The sequence below is a fragment of the Melanerpes formicivorus genome, unplaced genomic scaffold (assembly GCF_026170545.1).
Source record: "Melanerpes formicivorus ecotype bairdi unplaced genomic scaffold, bMelFor1.0.p_v2 SCAF_48, whole genome shotgun sequence".
NCBI classification, from domain to species: Eukaryota; Metazoa; Chordata; class Aves; order Piciformes; family Picidae; genus Melanerpes; species Melanerpes formicivorus.
Window position 1 is genome coordinate 2,084,731 of NW_027142400.1, and position 17,274 is coordinate 2,102,004.

A 17,274-nucleotide genomic window follows, 5' to 3' on the forward strand; every position below is an offset into this window, starting at 1 on the left:
GGCAACCACCAACAGAACAAGAGGACACAGTCTCAAGCTGTACCAGGGGAGGTTTAGGCTGGATGTCAGGAAGTAGTTCTTCACAGAAAGCATGATTGGCCACTGGAATGGGCTGCCCGGGGAGGTAATGGAGTCACCATCACTGGAAGTGTTTAGGAAGAGACTGGATGGGGCGCTTGGTGCCATGGTTTAGTTGATTAGATAGTGTTGGGTGATAGGTTATGCTTCTCTTGGTGCAGCCTAGGATGTGATTGGCTTTCTGGGCTGCAGCTATACACTAGTGGTTCATGTTGAGCTTCTCATCCACCAGCACCCCCAGGTCCTTTTCTTCAGGGCTGCCCTGAAGCCAGTCACTGCCCAGCCTATGTGGGTGACTGGGCTGCCCAGGGAGGTGCTGGAGTCACAGTTTCTGGAGGCATTCAGGAAAAGATTGGATGTGGCACTTGGAACCATAGTTTAGTTGTGAGGTAGTGTTAGATATTAGGTAATAGGTCGGGCTTGATCTCTGAGGTCTTTTCCAACCTGGTTGATTCTGTGAAATTTGCTGCAAGTCGTTAGCAGAATATCAGCTTCTCTGGCAGCTAAGCAACATTCTCTGTTACAGATAGTGTTCCTAACAGGTACAGTTTCTGTTCATAATAGAATTCCTTTGTGAAACTGAAGATTAGTTTGACCAGAGAATGAAGACTTGGGTTTGAAGGAAATGTACATGTATTCAGACAAACATGATAGGAGGAAAACAACATTGGATTTCTGCAGGAATGCTTTTTGAGTTAAATGGAAAATTAAGCACTTAATTCTTGAGCAAACAAGCAAATAGATTATATCATTAATTTTCTTTGAATATGTCTATGTCAAAAGCACGTAAGTTTGTATGTTTTGAAGCAGTTAGCATTTGATATGATCGGCATTGGCTGGTAAGTTACTGACCCAGCTTGAAAATTGGGGTTTTTTTTTTTCCTTTTTCCCAAAACATTGTTGCTATCATGGTTGACCATTTCATTTACCTGTTGCATCACACAAGGTCCCTGAATTTCACAAGTATATAGAACTAAGGAAGTGTTGCTTACGTAAAAGAATGAGGGAATGTGAATGCCACCCTTTTCCCTTGCCTCACAACACCAAGTAACAAAATCAAACCCAAACAACAAGCAGTCACAATCAAACAAGCCAAACAGACCCACACACACGGATTGAGACTTACTGTCTATTAAAATTTATTAAGAAATTGCACTCAGTAAAATCACAAAAAGGTCCTGGTGGTATTTGCTGATAGTTCTGCTTATCTTGTAAGGATTACCTGAGGTTTGAATGACACGTGATAATCTGGGATGATATTAATTGTCGATCAGCTATTCAGGACCTTAGTTGCATCCCAGCTCAGTGTTGCTTGCCCTAACAAAGCTCTCCTATGAATAGATTTTTTTTCAAAAGACTTACCCTATTCCCCATCCTATTTCTAATTTTGAAAAGTAGAGACTTTAGAAAGCTGATTCAGTGTTTTCATCAAGAAAAGATTATAGAAGTTTCTGTTCATTTAAGAATCAATGTCAGCTCAGGCAAGCTGGAACATGTATGCATTTGCACCTTAACTGGGCTGGGCATTTGATTTTTAATTTGCATTAGGATATGAAACACTTAAATTTGACTAGAAAAACTGGGGGGTTTTTTCTTCATGCTTTCTAATCTATTGTGTCATTCCTTTCGAAGCCAACACACGAGTCAGCCACCTTCAATGAATTTTTGTGGTATTGTTGTGAATTTTTGTTAAATGTTATTATGAAATGCATCTATTCTGTCAGTCATTAGGATCCAACACAACACAAGCAGTAACCCTCTAGGGTTTAGCATATGCAAGGGGAGTGAGGAGAAAGCAGGCAGATATACTCTGGGAAAGTAATCCCAAATTATTTTACATTCAGTCATTTAATTTTCCCTTAAATTACATTTATCCTAGGTGTATGATAGTTAACGTTGATTGGCAAGTTTCTCAGACTTGTGAGTGGTATCTGACTAGAATGGTTGTGTGGAATTTTAGTGTGTTACAGGGAGTGGCACTTATACTTACAGCAGCTGTTTAGGCTTGATTAGCTGATACTGATTTTGACCAGGTGTGCAAAGTGGTAGAGTATGTTCATGGGTTTCATCAATTTGCTTAACCTAAATCTTCTGAATTACACCATGCAATTGAATTATGTTCTGTATTGAAACTGAGGTCTGGTCTTACCACAGTAATGGTTTGTTGGTTTGTTTTTTTCAGAGACACTTGTTACATTGATACTTCTTTGTCGAAAAAAACTTTTTTAATGTTTTTTAATGCAGTTGAAGATACTGCACAAGAAGTTTGATTTTTATGGTGCAAGAATGGATTTAAGTACACTGTAATGGGCTAGGAAATTGAGGATTTTTTCTTTTAGATTAATAGTGCATTGTATTTTAAAATTACTTTTGCTATCCTATTAACTGTATCTATGCAGAAAACCTCTACTGAGACTCCAATGTCTGTTTGGTTTTTCTCTTCCCTTGTTAAGACAGCTTTTTCTTCCATTGTCTATTTGATTATCCTCCCTGTCATTTTTGTCCCTGATTTTCAGGTGGAATTTTTATTTCATTAGCTCAAACCCATTTCTGCTTGTTTCACTTGTCATTCCCTGTATGAGCATTCCTGTTTCATTCTTCATGCTGCATTACCTTTAAAGCATTTATACAATTATCACTTTTACTCCTTACTTTCTATTTTTAAACTTAATATAGTTTAAAAATCCTTCTTTTGCTTAAAAAGTTATTACAGTGTATTTTCAATTATTATTTTTTTCATTTCATTTGGCTTCTAAGAAAGTAGTTGAATTCTGATAAAACTCTGTAAAGCAGAAGCTTAGGTGCAGGATGGTGTTAGTCCACTTTTGAAAAGACAACCAGATAACTAGGTGAACAGATTATTCACTGTTGATCTACTTTTATCATTAGTCATATGATGTACACCTGGAAAGTATGTTATTGGAAGTAATTTCAGTACCTCATTGTTTAATATGTAAAAGTTATGTCAACTAGTACAAGATGACAGCAGACTTTTTACTACATTACCAAATAGTCCTTAAAATATTTGATAGTCAAATGACTTGTCTTTAGTCTCTATCCTCAAAACCACTATGTAATCTTGTAGTTAGGAGATAGCTGCCACCAGCAATAGCTTTCAGCACCGGATTCCCCAACAACTGCAGCTTTCAGAGGGGATTAGTGTTATGAAACACCTGTTTTGAGCTTCACTCCAAGACTGCCAAACATGTGCTTCTCATTCCTTTCACGCTCTTTCAGTGTGGATTTTTTGGCTGGTAACTGTTTTGTCCCCCTGCCTTCTGCTGATGCTGTTTAAGTAGTTTGATAATGGCTTGTTTCATTGTAATAGCCTTTTTTTTTTCCTCCCATTAAATAGAAGAATATATCACTGTTAAAGTCTCAGAACTAGTGAAAAGCCACTCATTTAAATGAGATTTTACACAAGAGTTTTCTTTACACAAAGACCAAAAACATTAAATGTGGTGTACCTTTCTGCTTAACAAATCCCAGTATCTTGCTCTTGCCTCCCCTCTCCCCACTTTGGTGTCATGATTAAGACTGGTTTAATACTCAAGCTGTCATAGATGAAATACCTTTTTCCTCTGGCTAGATCCAGACTGCACATCAGCCTAGAAGCAGTATCAATGCTGTTGTTTTATTGAAATAATAAAGCTTGAATGTTGACTACTAACCAGAACTCATTTGCTGTCCAAAAATTTGAACTACTTAAAAATAAAATGAGCCTTGGTTTTGAATTTTCAGTAGAAAATGTGCTACATCCTATATGATTTTAAGCATTGGTTTTAAACATTACTTTCTATCAGTATATGGGGAAGCAGTTTCATATTTTGGGTCCTAGTCTTTTTCAAGTGCATTACCAAATGTGAAACGGCAACAATAAAGAAGAGTGACATTTCTTCAAATGCAGGGAAATTAAACTGATCTTTTATTTCCAGTTACAGACTTCTGTTGTCTGAAGAACAGCCAAAAGGTATTTCTGGCAGTAACTCAGTTCTGTGAAAGCAAAGGAGTGGATATAGCTTGTAACTACAGGTTACTTTGCCTCCCTCTGAACGCCTGGACTGCTACTGGGTGTCATGGTGGGACACAAGAACAGCTGATGCAGACACTTCAGAAGCTTCAGTCTGCTGTACAAGTACTGTTTGAGACTGGGAACTTTCCTTGTGCATCCACCTACCTTTCTCAGCTCACCTTCTAGCTGGCCTTGAACAAAACAACTTTGCTGTGATAGCAGCTGGTTGGAATAGTGTGTTCTTGTAATATTTATGGATGCTTTAAATACCTGTAAAAGACTTTTAATTGTTGATCAGGTGCTGTTTGGGAATCATTGAAAGTCTGTCTGATCTTCAGTGTCTTGTTGATGGTGGGAAATGTGTGAAGTACACATTTGTGTGACGTACACAAAAAAAAGGTTGTTGAGTGCTGAAGTAGGAATGTTTGCAGGTACAATACATGGCAAATGGAGGAGGACTTTAAAATTGCAGCTGAGTTCTTTTGGAGTAAGCCTACATTCTTTTGTGACCTTTCACATATGCATTCCTTTATCTTCAGTGGTAAGATAAAGAGAGGAAGCTTTTTCCTCTTCTATGCCACTTAAAATGTTTATGTATAATCATGCTCTCTTGAGTCTTAATACAAGTACTCTTGTTTCTCCATGAGTGTTCCTCTGGCTTCGGTCACTGCAGTAATTTTTCTTGTTTTAAGTGGGTGGGGTTTTTTGCAAACAATTGCTTCTATAGAATCAAAAATGTTTCAAATAAAACTATAATCGTAAGTATGTTTTATGTATTTTTCTAATCCAGTGTATGCATGCAGCAATATCTTGCCTGCTTTTAGTTGTCTGCAGCCAGACTCCCACTCCCAAGGTTGCTATTGTATAAAATGTACTGCGTATTATATATAATACTCTTTTGTACTCCTCAACTTTATTTTCAAGGGCTGCTAGAAGTAACAGTTGTAATTAAACTTTTCCATGTATGAATTGGAAGTTTTCTTCCCCATGCCACTCCTTATTTCTAATATCATGTGTTAGAATAGAATCCTGTTAACAAGGAGAGTGTCATCTCTAAGCAGGTGCTGATTGTCATCATTACATCAATAAAATCAGTGGTGACTGTAATGAGTTTGTCAAATAGAAATGCTATAAAAATTAAGCCCAAAAAAATATTCCTTGCTTTGGATTCTGGTAGTAACTTAACCATCTCAAAATACTTTAAATGGAATTTTATTAAATCTTAGACAACTTGTTATCTGTCTGGTTTTCTCTGATTGTCTTATGCTCTTGTCTTTTTAAGGACTTGATCACTAGTTCTGGAGAAAATGTTATTTCTGGTAAATACATGTTTTGATAGATTATGCCCTTTCCCCCGCACTTTGTAGTCCATTTGCCTTCATGTCTGGCAATTTCAGTATCTTGAGTAAGAGAAATGAAGCTCTGCTTATTCTTTAAAAATCGCTGCCATGTCACTGCCAAGTGAAATGTCTAAGGGAACATTGCCAACAGTGCACTCCCCCTTGCAAGTTACAAAACCTTGTTTTTAATGATTTTTTGCTGTTGTAATGGACATAAACTTGAAATAGACTTATGGTCGCTTCTGATCAGCAGAAAGGGCTGTGTTACCAATAAACTTGATACATTCTAGACAGCACCTTAGTTGACAGATAAATGTTGGGGGTTTTCCCGTGTAATTAAGAAAACCTAGGCCTTCAGTAGGTTTGCAGACACATGTCATAAGATGTTTCATCTGCTTGCAAGCTGGTGTCACCTTACATGCTCAGACTTTTGCTCTACACCAATGTCTGAAGTACTTACTTTCGGCATGTGATCTTTAGCTCCTCTTTTTTTTTCCTGTAACACCGTTTTTGCACATGCTCCTCCTGTGTTGTGGTCTGTGTTTCAGCATGAAATTACCTAGCTGCCCAGAGTAAAACTGGTACCTCCACTGAGCAAGAAAGTGCTCATACAGCTGAGGCAAGTTTTATATTCTGCATTATCTGCAAATTATCAACTGTGTCTCTTGTCTCCTGCTTTCAGAATGATGAAACGTGGTGAGTTTTAACTGATCACAAATAGTGTTTTGTGGTAGAAATAGTACCAGTTGTTCTTGCTGTCAGGACACAACCTCAAAACGTAGAGCCTTATTTCAGTTACAGGGAACAGATACTAGGGAACAGCTGATCTGTGTGACATCTCTGGGTCACCTACTTACCCTGCCTTGCCTTTTGCCCTCCATTCAGCAGCTATTAAAATGTTGCCATAGAAAAATGGGCTTCTATGAAAAAGACAGGGTGGATCAATTATCAATGCCCAGTGATGGCACAATTACAATAAAATCTAAAGATCTGACTTGTAAGATTTGTAGGAACATTTTTTAAAAATGTTATCCAGAGAAAGGTAAGTTCTTTACAGTCCTACAGTGCAAAACCATTAATGTATCATACAGTATCAAACATGTTCAGGCACTTAGGAACGAAATTTTAGTGTTTTCTGGTTTATTTCGACTTTAATTGTATTAAATTAGGCAAATTTGTTTAAATATGAAGACAGGACAGATCTTCATTTGATAACTGTATTGTAGTTCTTCAGTTATTCTGTACCTTGGAAATAAAATGGTGGTTTCTGAAGGTGCTGTAGTCTGTGGGAAGCTGTTGGGTGCAGAATGATGGCACACCCTGGCTGAGCAGCAACGAAGGACAGAGGGAGGACAGGTAGCAGTGTGAACAGTTCATTTGCAGGAAGTTCATTGATCTTTAATTGACAATAAGAATGGCTGAAGAAATGCATGAAACTTCCAATGGATAAGTTTTTGTACAAAGTTGTCTGTTTATATTTTAGCTTTTACAACCAATCATCTGTATTCTACTAAGGCAGTCAGTAGCTTAGTACCAGATGTTTCCCTGACTTTCCCACTGAGATGTGGACTGAAATTGCTGTCTCTCACAGGGTGAGATAGTGCAGGTAGTCTGATAGTAAAAGCAGGTATTGGTTATACAGTGGAAAGAAACCCATCAGCCAGAGAAAATGTTGAGGATTTGAAACTGTATAGCTACTTCTGTATCAGTAGAGGTTGCATCTGTCTAGGTTGTTGGTGTAAGTAGATCTGATAGTTATATTGGGATTATAGGGAAAGAAACTGAAAAACCTGAAGAAGGCAAAAAGCTGGTTCCTCAGGCACAGGGACTTGCCTTGTTGTCATAGTACCTACCTTCTTCTGATAGTGTCCTTTTTGTAATATTAGAAAGTAGGGTAAATAAGCAGATTTAGTTATAGCCGTTGCAATATTTGTGTAAATCTGTGTCAGGGTGAATCTCTGTTGTCCAGCGTGACAGAAATTCTTGCTTTACAAAAAACTATGCTCCTGTTCCACTGGAAAACCAGAAACAGTACTCAAAGTGTGATTACTGATAGGGTAAGTGTTGGGCTTGAATAGAGAGTCTTAAGATTATACATGTGCTACTGTTTAGAAACAATTCTGTGAAATTACGTATATAGTGGCTAACAAATGGAAGGGAGTGTGTGTTGTAAAATGTTTTGGTTTAGGGGAGGGTTAGTGTTTAGTTTGTTTTGCGGTTGTTTTGTGTTTAAAAACCAAAACCAACACTGCTCTGAATACCTGCAGATGTCAGTTTTGAAATAAGTGTAAGGACTAGCTTCTGAGTACCATGGCCTTCCCATGTTCATTGGTCATCTGAGCACCAGAGTTGCTCAATTACAGAAACTTTCACTTAATGGCTCTCTTCAAATGTGTCAGATAACTTCAGCAATTGCAAGTCAGGGATTATTGCTTAATAGAAGTGGAAGGTAGTGTGGAAATCGCCATGCAGTGAAGTGAAAGAACGTAACTGGATAATCCCTGGCATTGAAAGCTTTAATGCCCGCTTCTAAAGGGAGGGGAAAACCCCAACCAAACAAGACAGAGTTCCTTAGCAATGTGTGAGGTTCTCAGCTGATATAAAGACCATCTCTCTCCTCTAGAATAACAAGGATGACTGGAGTACTTAAGTAATTTAAGCCACTTCCAGATAAATGGTGTCTTGCCTTGTTGAGAGTTCTTGACCCTGTTGTCATCTTTAACTTCCAAGATTAGTAGTAATTACAGGTTTAAATGCTTCCTCTCCTTTCAGGTTAATGTACTGTAAATCACTGTCCATTACTTGTGTGATTATAGTCTCTATTTGTAAAATATCCATTCCCGGCACAGTATCCCTAACTGGAATTATGTTGTTATGCCTCAGATTGACCAACTTTGTCCATCCACAACTTTTTACATGCGGGTCATAAGTTTATCTGGCTTTCAGTATGCAAACTGCTCAATTAAATACTCTTTATCTAGGAGAAACTTTTCATTGCTATAGCTTTTAATCCAAAGAGACAGAAACATGTATTCTCAAATAGAGATTTTGTGTGGCAGGAATTTTGGTTTGTTTTCTGTGAGGTTGTTGATCAGTTTAGGGACACCTGTCATTTAGCAGCATCTTTCTAGTTCTTCAGGCCTTCACTGTCCCAGGTGTCTTGCTGATAACAGAAACAGATTGTTTCTTTCCAACTACATTGCATTTTTATTCTATATATTCTTCAGGGATATTACTTCACAGATACTCTTTTTTTGTTGTTGTGGTGTTCTCTTTTTTTTTTTTTTTTTTCCTTGGAACTGATCTTCAGAGCAGTTCAGTGTACATAACTTCAGAAGAAAAAAACATTACAAGGTATTTTAAACCAAATATGTCCTCCAGGTTTATTATAACAAAAGTACTTTTGAAAGCAACTTCTTTTCCTGATGTGAAAATGTGGTACTGCTTTCTTTGTCTCTGGCTGGTTACTTTAAAGTTTCCTAAGTATTGAAAGTTAAGGTCCTGATCCTGAAAGTATTTCACATGTGCTACTCAACTACTCATGGGATTACGTAAGTGAAAAATAAAGTACATACAGAAATTTCTGGCGTCAAGTCTAAAGTTCTGTAGAATTTTAAAAAGCATAACTTTGGTTTTGTAACTGTTGAAATCTTAGCCGTAGGTGGTATTTTATTTGGTCAACATACAAATGTTTATAAATGGCAGTTTACTGTTAGTTATTTCTTAACAGTAACCTAAACTTCTATGTCTGTATTCGGACTTGGTGATTTAGGCTTACGTTAGTTTCAAATTACAATTGGTAGGTTTATATTGATGTTGAGCATACTTTTAATTTTCTGAAGATTCAGTATGCTAGAAAGTACTGATGGCACAAGTGACACTGGCTTATTAATTCTCTGTTTGAAGTTTGAACTGTGCAGCCTAATTCCATTTTACCTTCAAGGACTAAATAATTGTGGAGGATCAGCGGGAAGGATTAAGGTGTAAAGCACAGGAAGTGAAAATTGGGAGGTGAAAAGTGTAGAACTTTTATTACTTAGGTGTCCATGTCAAACAAAAATACCACTGCACAAAGACTGTATAAGGCAAGGTAACCATTGTCTCAAAAGGTTGGGTAACAGTGATACAGACAAGGAATTAAAGACTGTAACCAGAAGGTGCACATACTCTTTCTTTTTTTCTTTTTTCTTCTTTATTATTGAAGATGGAGTCTGGTCTCAGGATATCTGAAGCTTGTGAAATGTTTTATAGAGGTATCACAGAGAAATCAGAAGTTTCTTTATCAGCTGCATCTGAGTTACTAAACAATGAGTAAATATCAAATGAGGTATTTACTCTATTTATTGTAAATTTTACTATTTTTTTTTCATATTATGTTTTAACCTTGGTGAAGTGTATGGTCTTCTCTAGATGGCCAATGTTTCATTTTGCAGTGCTGTTCACAGTGAACCAGACAGACTCCTGCAAGTGCTGAAATAGATTGATGCAGGTCTAACTCTTGTACATGTGAAAGAGACATTTGAAATAGTGTTATAAATTGACTAAATAGTATCTTTAAATATTTTTTGTGTAAACAAAGTTTTAAAAGATCTTGAATAGTTGCTCTGTGCCTAGATTTGGTACTGCAGTCAGGTGTATCTTAGGAAGCTCTTAGATAAAAATGGGCTTTGTAAAGTGGCAATTCACAGATTTAGAAAGTGGGTCTGCCTTAAATCTAATGCTGAAAGCAAAGATCCACCCATTTATCTCCAATATCAGACCCAGAGTATTTCTGCAGATGGGGCATAATAGTCTTTACACAGACTGAGCTCTCTGGAGAATTCCTTGAGGCATTTTTTGTCAAGCATAGATTTATTTTTTTTTTTCCATGCAGTATCTATTTTTGGTAAAGGCAAGTATGCATCACTGTTGCAATTATGTTAAATCCTGTCAAATGTAGTGTATTTTACTGGGGTTCATTTATATCCCTGAAAGTCGTTTGAAAGCTTGCTGTGCCCTGTGTCTGAGAAGTGAAAATGGGGAGAAAAGTGAAGTCCACTACAATGTGACTTATAACTACTTGTTTTTATTTTTCAGATGTTCCTCCTGCTGATCAAGAAAAGCTTTTTATCCAGAAGTTACGACAATGTTGTGTACTTTTTGACTTTGTTTCTGATCCACTAAGTGACCTAAAGTGGAAGGAAGTAAAACGAGCAGCTTTAAGTGAAATGGTAGAATATATCACACACAATCGCAATGTGATTACAGAACCGATTTACCCTGAAGTAGTACATATGGTAAGTGATTTAACAGTGGGAACTCTCTTGAAATACTTTTTCTTTCACAGTTGTTTCTTCAGTTGTATCGATTAAGAAATCTCACTGAAATCTTAACAAAAGATCAATTTTATTTGCACATCTGCAAATATAGCAGTGCTTTTAAACCCTGTTGTTGGTGTTGATTCCTCTTCTTTGTAAGACAGAAACTAGACACATAGATGAAGTAGAAATAAGCCATCCCGGCCATCTTAGACCTAGTTTATTTTTCTGTTGTGTTTAAGTCTAGTCCGGAGGAGAATGCTGTGAAACTACAGGAGAGTCTTTCAGTTTTTATTGTGAGTACTAAACACCAGTTGCCTGGAGTAGCAGTTGGTTTCGGGTCTGTAGTTGTCTGAAATACACTGAGAACAGAAGCATCTTTTGAAATTCCTGTCTGCTAAGCCTACGAAAAACTGTTGACCCTGTGTGATGTGATGGGTTTTTCCTGAGACTTTTTAGCTTGGAGCAAATTTTTAGTAAGATGAAAAAACAGTGCATCTTTAACATAAATATTTACTTAGTAAAATTTTGAGGCCCTTACACAAATCAGACTTTGAGGCTTCTTCAAAGATTCTAAGGATTTACAGTATGAAAGATGTTGCTTATTCTGAAGATTGCTTGTTATCTATACCAGCCATCAATATTTACTGATAAGGAATTTAATGGGAACTTCAGAGTATATTAGGATTATGTGTAACTCAGTGACAAACGTGTAGAAAGCATTGGGTATTGTTGATTGTTAATGAGATGTGGGATCATGGCTTTTCCCATGTCTTGATAGCTTGTTTGTATCTCTGGTATTGCTAATTGATTTACTTGTTTTGGATGGTTCTTGAATAGCTGTCAGAATTGCTCTGTATAAGAAGTCTTAACTGCCCATAATTTTATAACATTTGCCTTACGTGCCTGCATCATCTTTCTCTGTCAAGCAGTTGTGGCCAGAATCCATTTGGCTGAGTAGAGTATATGCTTTACTTGGTTTTACATGCAACTAATGGTAATAAAGTCTGCACTTTGGTCAGTTTAATAAATCTTAGTGCCTAATTTGGCTGCTATCTGAATTGCCAGCATTTTGCTGTGAGCACACAGCATCTGTTTGACAGGTCTTCAAGTGAATTTATTTTTATGTGCATGATTCTAAAGGGTGTAGGATTTCCTTCTTGGATGGGACTTGTATAGCACTGTGGTAGACAATTGTCAGTGAAGGCATGTAGACTAGTGTTTTGAGGTTAAATTCAGACAGCAATTTTTCACAGTGCTTTAATGGAACAGTTTTCTTCTGGTCATCTATTTTGAGACAACCATATTCACCCTGCAGTACTATTGTCAACTTATTTCATGCATGTACATGTAGATTGATTTGTACTTCTGCTAAGTTCCAGTAGCAGATTTGAGTTGATCGTGTGTGTTCTAAGGGAAAAATTGAATGTCTGTGTGAACTTCAACACACTTTGAAGAGACATTGATACATTTTGTGCTGCTGCTGCCACTGAATTATATTGATAATTTTACTGAAAGGACTATTTCTTATAGGAGTGATCAAGAAATACTCAGATTTGAGAGTTCTTAGCTTGTAGAGTTTGTGGATTTAGTAGGTAATTGGCATAGGAACTGGGACTTTACTGTGCCATTCTATTCATCTTCACAATTTGGAGGTTACTCTTTATGTAGATGTATGTGTATATGTGTGTGTGTGTGTCTAATTTGGGGGGTTTGTTACCATATTAAGCCAAACACTTAGGGCAAGGAACTGCACAAGTTACCTGTTCAATAATTATGATATGCTTCCTTTTCAATAGCTTGGCTTTTGAAGAAAACAGGCTTTTGAGACTGTTGTGCACTAGTGTATCAGAAGCACAGAGATACTAGTTTTGTAGAACTTTTTGAGAATTGCTAGCTATATAGAATTGCTATCTGTGTAGCCCTAAATTCATGCTACTTTCCACCTCAGGGAAGGTTGGGCAATATTGGTATTGCACCTGTTTTAACAGGAACTGTGAAAGTGACCATCACTATGAATATTCCCTACCCCAGCTAGCTAGCCAGAGGGTATTGAGAAGAGTTGAGGAAAAGCTAACTGCATATGTGGGTCCAGAGTTGTAGTCTCCTGTGATGTTCTGAGAGATAAATAGATAAGAAGTACATATAAGTATGGTTTAATTATTTCTGTAGCTCCTGAAGTAATTTTCTTAGTGATTAAGTACTTGAGAATGGTGCTTTTATTCAGCAACTGAAGCAGTTTTCATGGCTGCTTTTCACACATAATAAAAATGAAATTACATACTCAGTTATACCCATCAGAGGTTGACTTTGGGGGGGGGAGGTTGCAGGGGGGTTTGTTTGGTTTTGATTTTGGGGGGTTTGTGGAGAGATTGTGGTTTTTGTTTGTGTTTGGTTTTGTGGGTGGTGTTTGGGGTGTTTTTGTTTTGTTTTTTCACTCTGATCTTTGATCCAGAATAGGAGATGCTACTGTGAACAGAAGTGGACTACTTGTGGCTCTTTGTAACTGCTAGGATGTCTTTATTTGAGTGAATAGAGAAGGCACAAACTTTCAGATTTTATAGCTTGCCATTCAGAGCTATTCATGTCAGGCTTCCCTTAGGCTGCTCAGCAGAAGTGAGGAGAAAATGTGTAACACTATCTCCTATGCTGACTTGTTTGAAAATATTACCCAGTGCTAAACAAAATGGGCCACCAGAAAAACAGGATGCATAATTACTGTCCCAGCAGACGTATCTGTGAAGTGGTAAAAATGCAGGTTGTTTACTTTTGCCATCCTTTCAAGTTATGTCCTTTGGACACAGCACAGAAAATTTTGGCGAACTGGCCCAGTCTTTGTAAAAACTCAGGTTTCATAACTATAGGGGGGGGCTTATGGAGTTTTGTTATGGGAGGAAATGTGTTTAAGTTCTGTCACGTTTACTGAGTACTTCTGTGGAAAATAAACTGTGAAGTCTAATTTCCTCTACAGTTTGTTTTGTCTGTTTAGTCAAAAGACTGAGAAGTTAGGAAAACAAATAGCAATGTGGTAGAAAGATAAAGGCCTTTCTGACAAGTTTAACCCCAGCTGAAAATTAGGCCCCACAAAGCCACTTGCTCACTCCCCCTCAGGTGAGATGGAGAGAACCAGGAGGACAAAGGGAGAAAACTCATGGGTTGAGATAAAGACAGCTGGTGAAGCAGAAGACACACACAAAGCAAAACAAGAAATTCATTCACTTCTTCCCATAATGTTCAGGAAAGTAGGACTCCATCACATGTCACAGTTACTTGGAAAGGCAAATGCCATCACGCAAAATATGTCCCTTGCACCTCCTTCCTCCTTCAGGTTTATATACTGAGTGTGGTGTTGTATGGTATGGAATGTCCCTTCGGTCAGTTGGGATCAGCTCTGCCCCCTCCCAGTTTGTGCATCTCCAGCCTACTCACCAGTGAGTGACTCAGGTCATGACTCTGTGTAAGTACAGCTTAGCAATAAGGGAAACATCCCTCAGTTATCAACACAGTTTCCAACGCAAGTCTAAACCACAGCCTCATATTAGCTATTATGAAGAAAATTAACTCTATCCCAGCCAAACCCACATCTTAATTCTCCACATCTTAATCCATGGCCTCAGTATCCAATACATCCTCATTAAACAACTCCCTGCCACCTTCCCATCCTTTGGTACAGTACACAGATATTGTTCCCTTAGTCTGTGGACAGTGTCCATAAAATGTCTATAAATGTCCACAAAGTATCTCTTGAGTTCATTTAGTTCTTGCTAAGCACTCAGAAGACGTGATGTATTGCATGGAGTTTCTGAGTGCCAAAGCCAGCTCAGGACTGGTCACTGCTGCATTTAACTGCTTCTTGTAAAGCTTGTCCTCCAGATGGTTCTTGCTGTAGTAATTCCTAGAAAATGCAACCTAGACAGTGGGTTACAACAGTGTAAAGACACAGCCATTAAAATCTGTGCTACTCAGCCAGGCTATAGGGTTTAACATTGCAATGAACTCCTCCCGGTGCTTGCCTTTGCTCCAGCTTGGACTTACCCACAGACTATGAACCCTTAAAGATGTACCTGCTTCAAATGGAGCCTTGCCTATGAGCCACAGCTTCTTCAGAGGTATACTTGATGCAGGATAGACTTATCCACAGCCACAGGTGCACAGATGCACTTGTTCCAGCATGGCCTTCTCCATGGGCTACAGTATCTTCAGAGACAGGCCTGTTCCAGCGTGGCTTTACTCACAGCCACACTCCCTTCAGAGGTGTAGCTTCTCCCTTGTGGGCTTATCCATGGCCTCATGCCCAGCCATTGACATTTCAGGGCATACCTGCTGCAGCACAGAGTTGGCCATGGAACACTGCCTTCCCCAATGTAGACTTGCCCTTCAGCCAGTCCCTTCAGAGATACACCTGCTGCAGAACAGACACAACCATGATCACAGATGCTTCAAGATGTACCTGGTTTGGCATTGGTTTATCCACAGTCATTTTGGCATTTCCTGCTCCTGCATGGAGTCATCCACAAGTGGCAGTGCCTTTGATTTGAGTTTGAGGTTCCAGGCTGTCCAGTACAGAAGCACCAAAACAGCACCAATGCTCATTTGCCAGTCCAGGAGCATTGTCATTGGTGTTCCCACACACAGCAGAGTAAGCAGTGCAGCAAGCAGAGAAAGGAGAAAGTATCCACTAACGAGCACTAGACACTAATTTACAGTAAGGTGAGCCAGCCCTATGGCTAGCACAGGAGCCTGACAATTAATAGCTGAACAGTAATAACACCTCTGAATTCAGCTGAGCACATTCCAGTCAAACCTGTTTATCTCAAACACTTCAAGCATTACACTGGGTGCAGAAGGACTATCATGTTTTAACCCCTACACAGCTGCTTGCTCACTCCTGCAGTGGGCTGGGGGAGAAAATCAGAAGTAAAACTGGAAAAAACCCTCACGTGTTTTAAAGACAGTTCAGCAATTGAAGCAAAGGTCATACACGCAAGCAAAGCACAAAAATGGAATTAATTCCTTACTTTCCTATATGCAGTATAGGAAAAGCAGAGCTCTAGCACTCCTAATACTTAACTGGAAAGTCAAGTGCTATCACTCCAGATGTCCTTCCCTTCCTACTTCTGAAATGAAGGAATATTCTGAAGAAAAATGGAGAATCATAAGGATGACTTTTCCTTCATGGGAATATGATGTAAGTCTTGCAGATTTAGCTGGTGCAGTTTGATACTGCCTCCCACTGTCTGCTCTGCCATCTGTCACATGTGAGATGGCAGCACAGCACATACATATGCTTCTTAGCCCTGCCAATTAATAGGTAATTCACAGCATTATTTTAAACTGTGGATGAAGGTGTTAATAAAAAGTCAGATTGTGGAAAGGGAAACATGGCATTCTGTTGCTTTTCTTAGAAACCCTCCAAAGATGGGTGGAATGCATTCCTCTGGGAAGTAGCATCTTTCAGCTGAGACAGCTTAATCTTTCAGCTTTCAAGTAATCTTCAAATGTGCAGCAAGTAAGCTCTGATGCTATTAAAATAGACCAAACCAAAACAAAAAAAACACCAAAAAACAAAAGACAACAAAAATACCAGACCAGACTAATAGAAAAAAAAAAAACAACTCAGTTAAACCTGAGAAAATAATAGAAATGCATGTATAGCACATGTAATTGTATTCTGCAGTGGAATTTGAATGTAGTAAAGACTGAGATAGACATAAAGAATAGAATTTATATGTGGTGTTGGAGCAGATTTTGCATTCTGAATAGCTGTGTGGTAAGTAAACTCAAACTTCTCAGGTTTAGGATTTTGTTTCTTAAATTGAGCAGTGTTATACACTTGTTGAAAGTGTAGGAATCCATTAGCTGATAAAATGTTCTTTTACCTCCTCAAATGAGACATGCAGTTCAGTGCAAGCTCCAATGGGGTAATTTTTTTTATTTTGTTTTTTTTTCCCCCTGCCCCAGCAGGTCCTGGAGATCCCCTGTACTGGCATGTTTGCTGAGCCAAGTAGTAGTTTTCTTTGAAAGACTGTAAATGTTTCTGCTGCTCCCAGTAGCCTTTTACAAAGAATTTTTCTTCTTTTCCTGGCAAATCAGCTTTTCTGCCCTGTTGTCTCTGACTTTTGCTACACTGAAGAAATGTGTTCTCAGATTTTCTACCAAATGCTTGCAAGAAGATATCTCCAATCTGTTACAGCAATCAAATACCAATAACAGTGTAAAAGTGAACTCTTACTAACGCTTGTACATATCCAGGATGGAGTAGATGTGTGCCTTACAGTGAAGGTCCATGCAGCCAGCTCTAGCTGCTTTGGTCAATCAGTTAATGCAGGACATAGCTCCATTCAGCGTAGCCACCATTGTCAATGTGAGGAAATATTTACCAAAATTCACTTTAAAATACCATAATATTTTTAGAAAACACAACACTACCTGTGTATTTGAAAGCAGAATTTACTTCAGTATTGTAAGAAGGAATAGCCTTGATGAAACTTTCTTTATGGAAACTAATATACTCAGTTGTTATGAAAGGTCAGGACAGTACAACCCT

At 38.2% G+C, this 17,274-nt stretch overlaps 1 protein-coding gene across 3 annotated transcripts in view; it reads left to right on the plus strand.

The window, feature by feature from the left end:
* The window catches only part of PPP2R5C (protein phosphatase 2 regulatory subunit B'gamma), an 80,155-nt gene that overhangs the window by 41,274 nt on the left and 21,607 nt on the right, over positions 1-17,274 (plus strand). For all 3 annotated transcript variants that reach the window (XM_068160141.1, XM_068160143.1, XM_068160142.1), the window contains one exon: positions 10,507-10,706. In XM_068160141.1, coding sequence (XP_068016242.1) covers positions 10,507-10,706 — 200 coding nt within the window. The remainder of the gene's footprint in view (positions 1-10,506; positions 10,707-17,274) is intronic.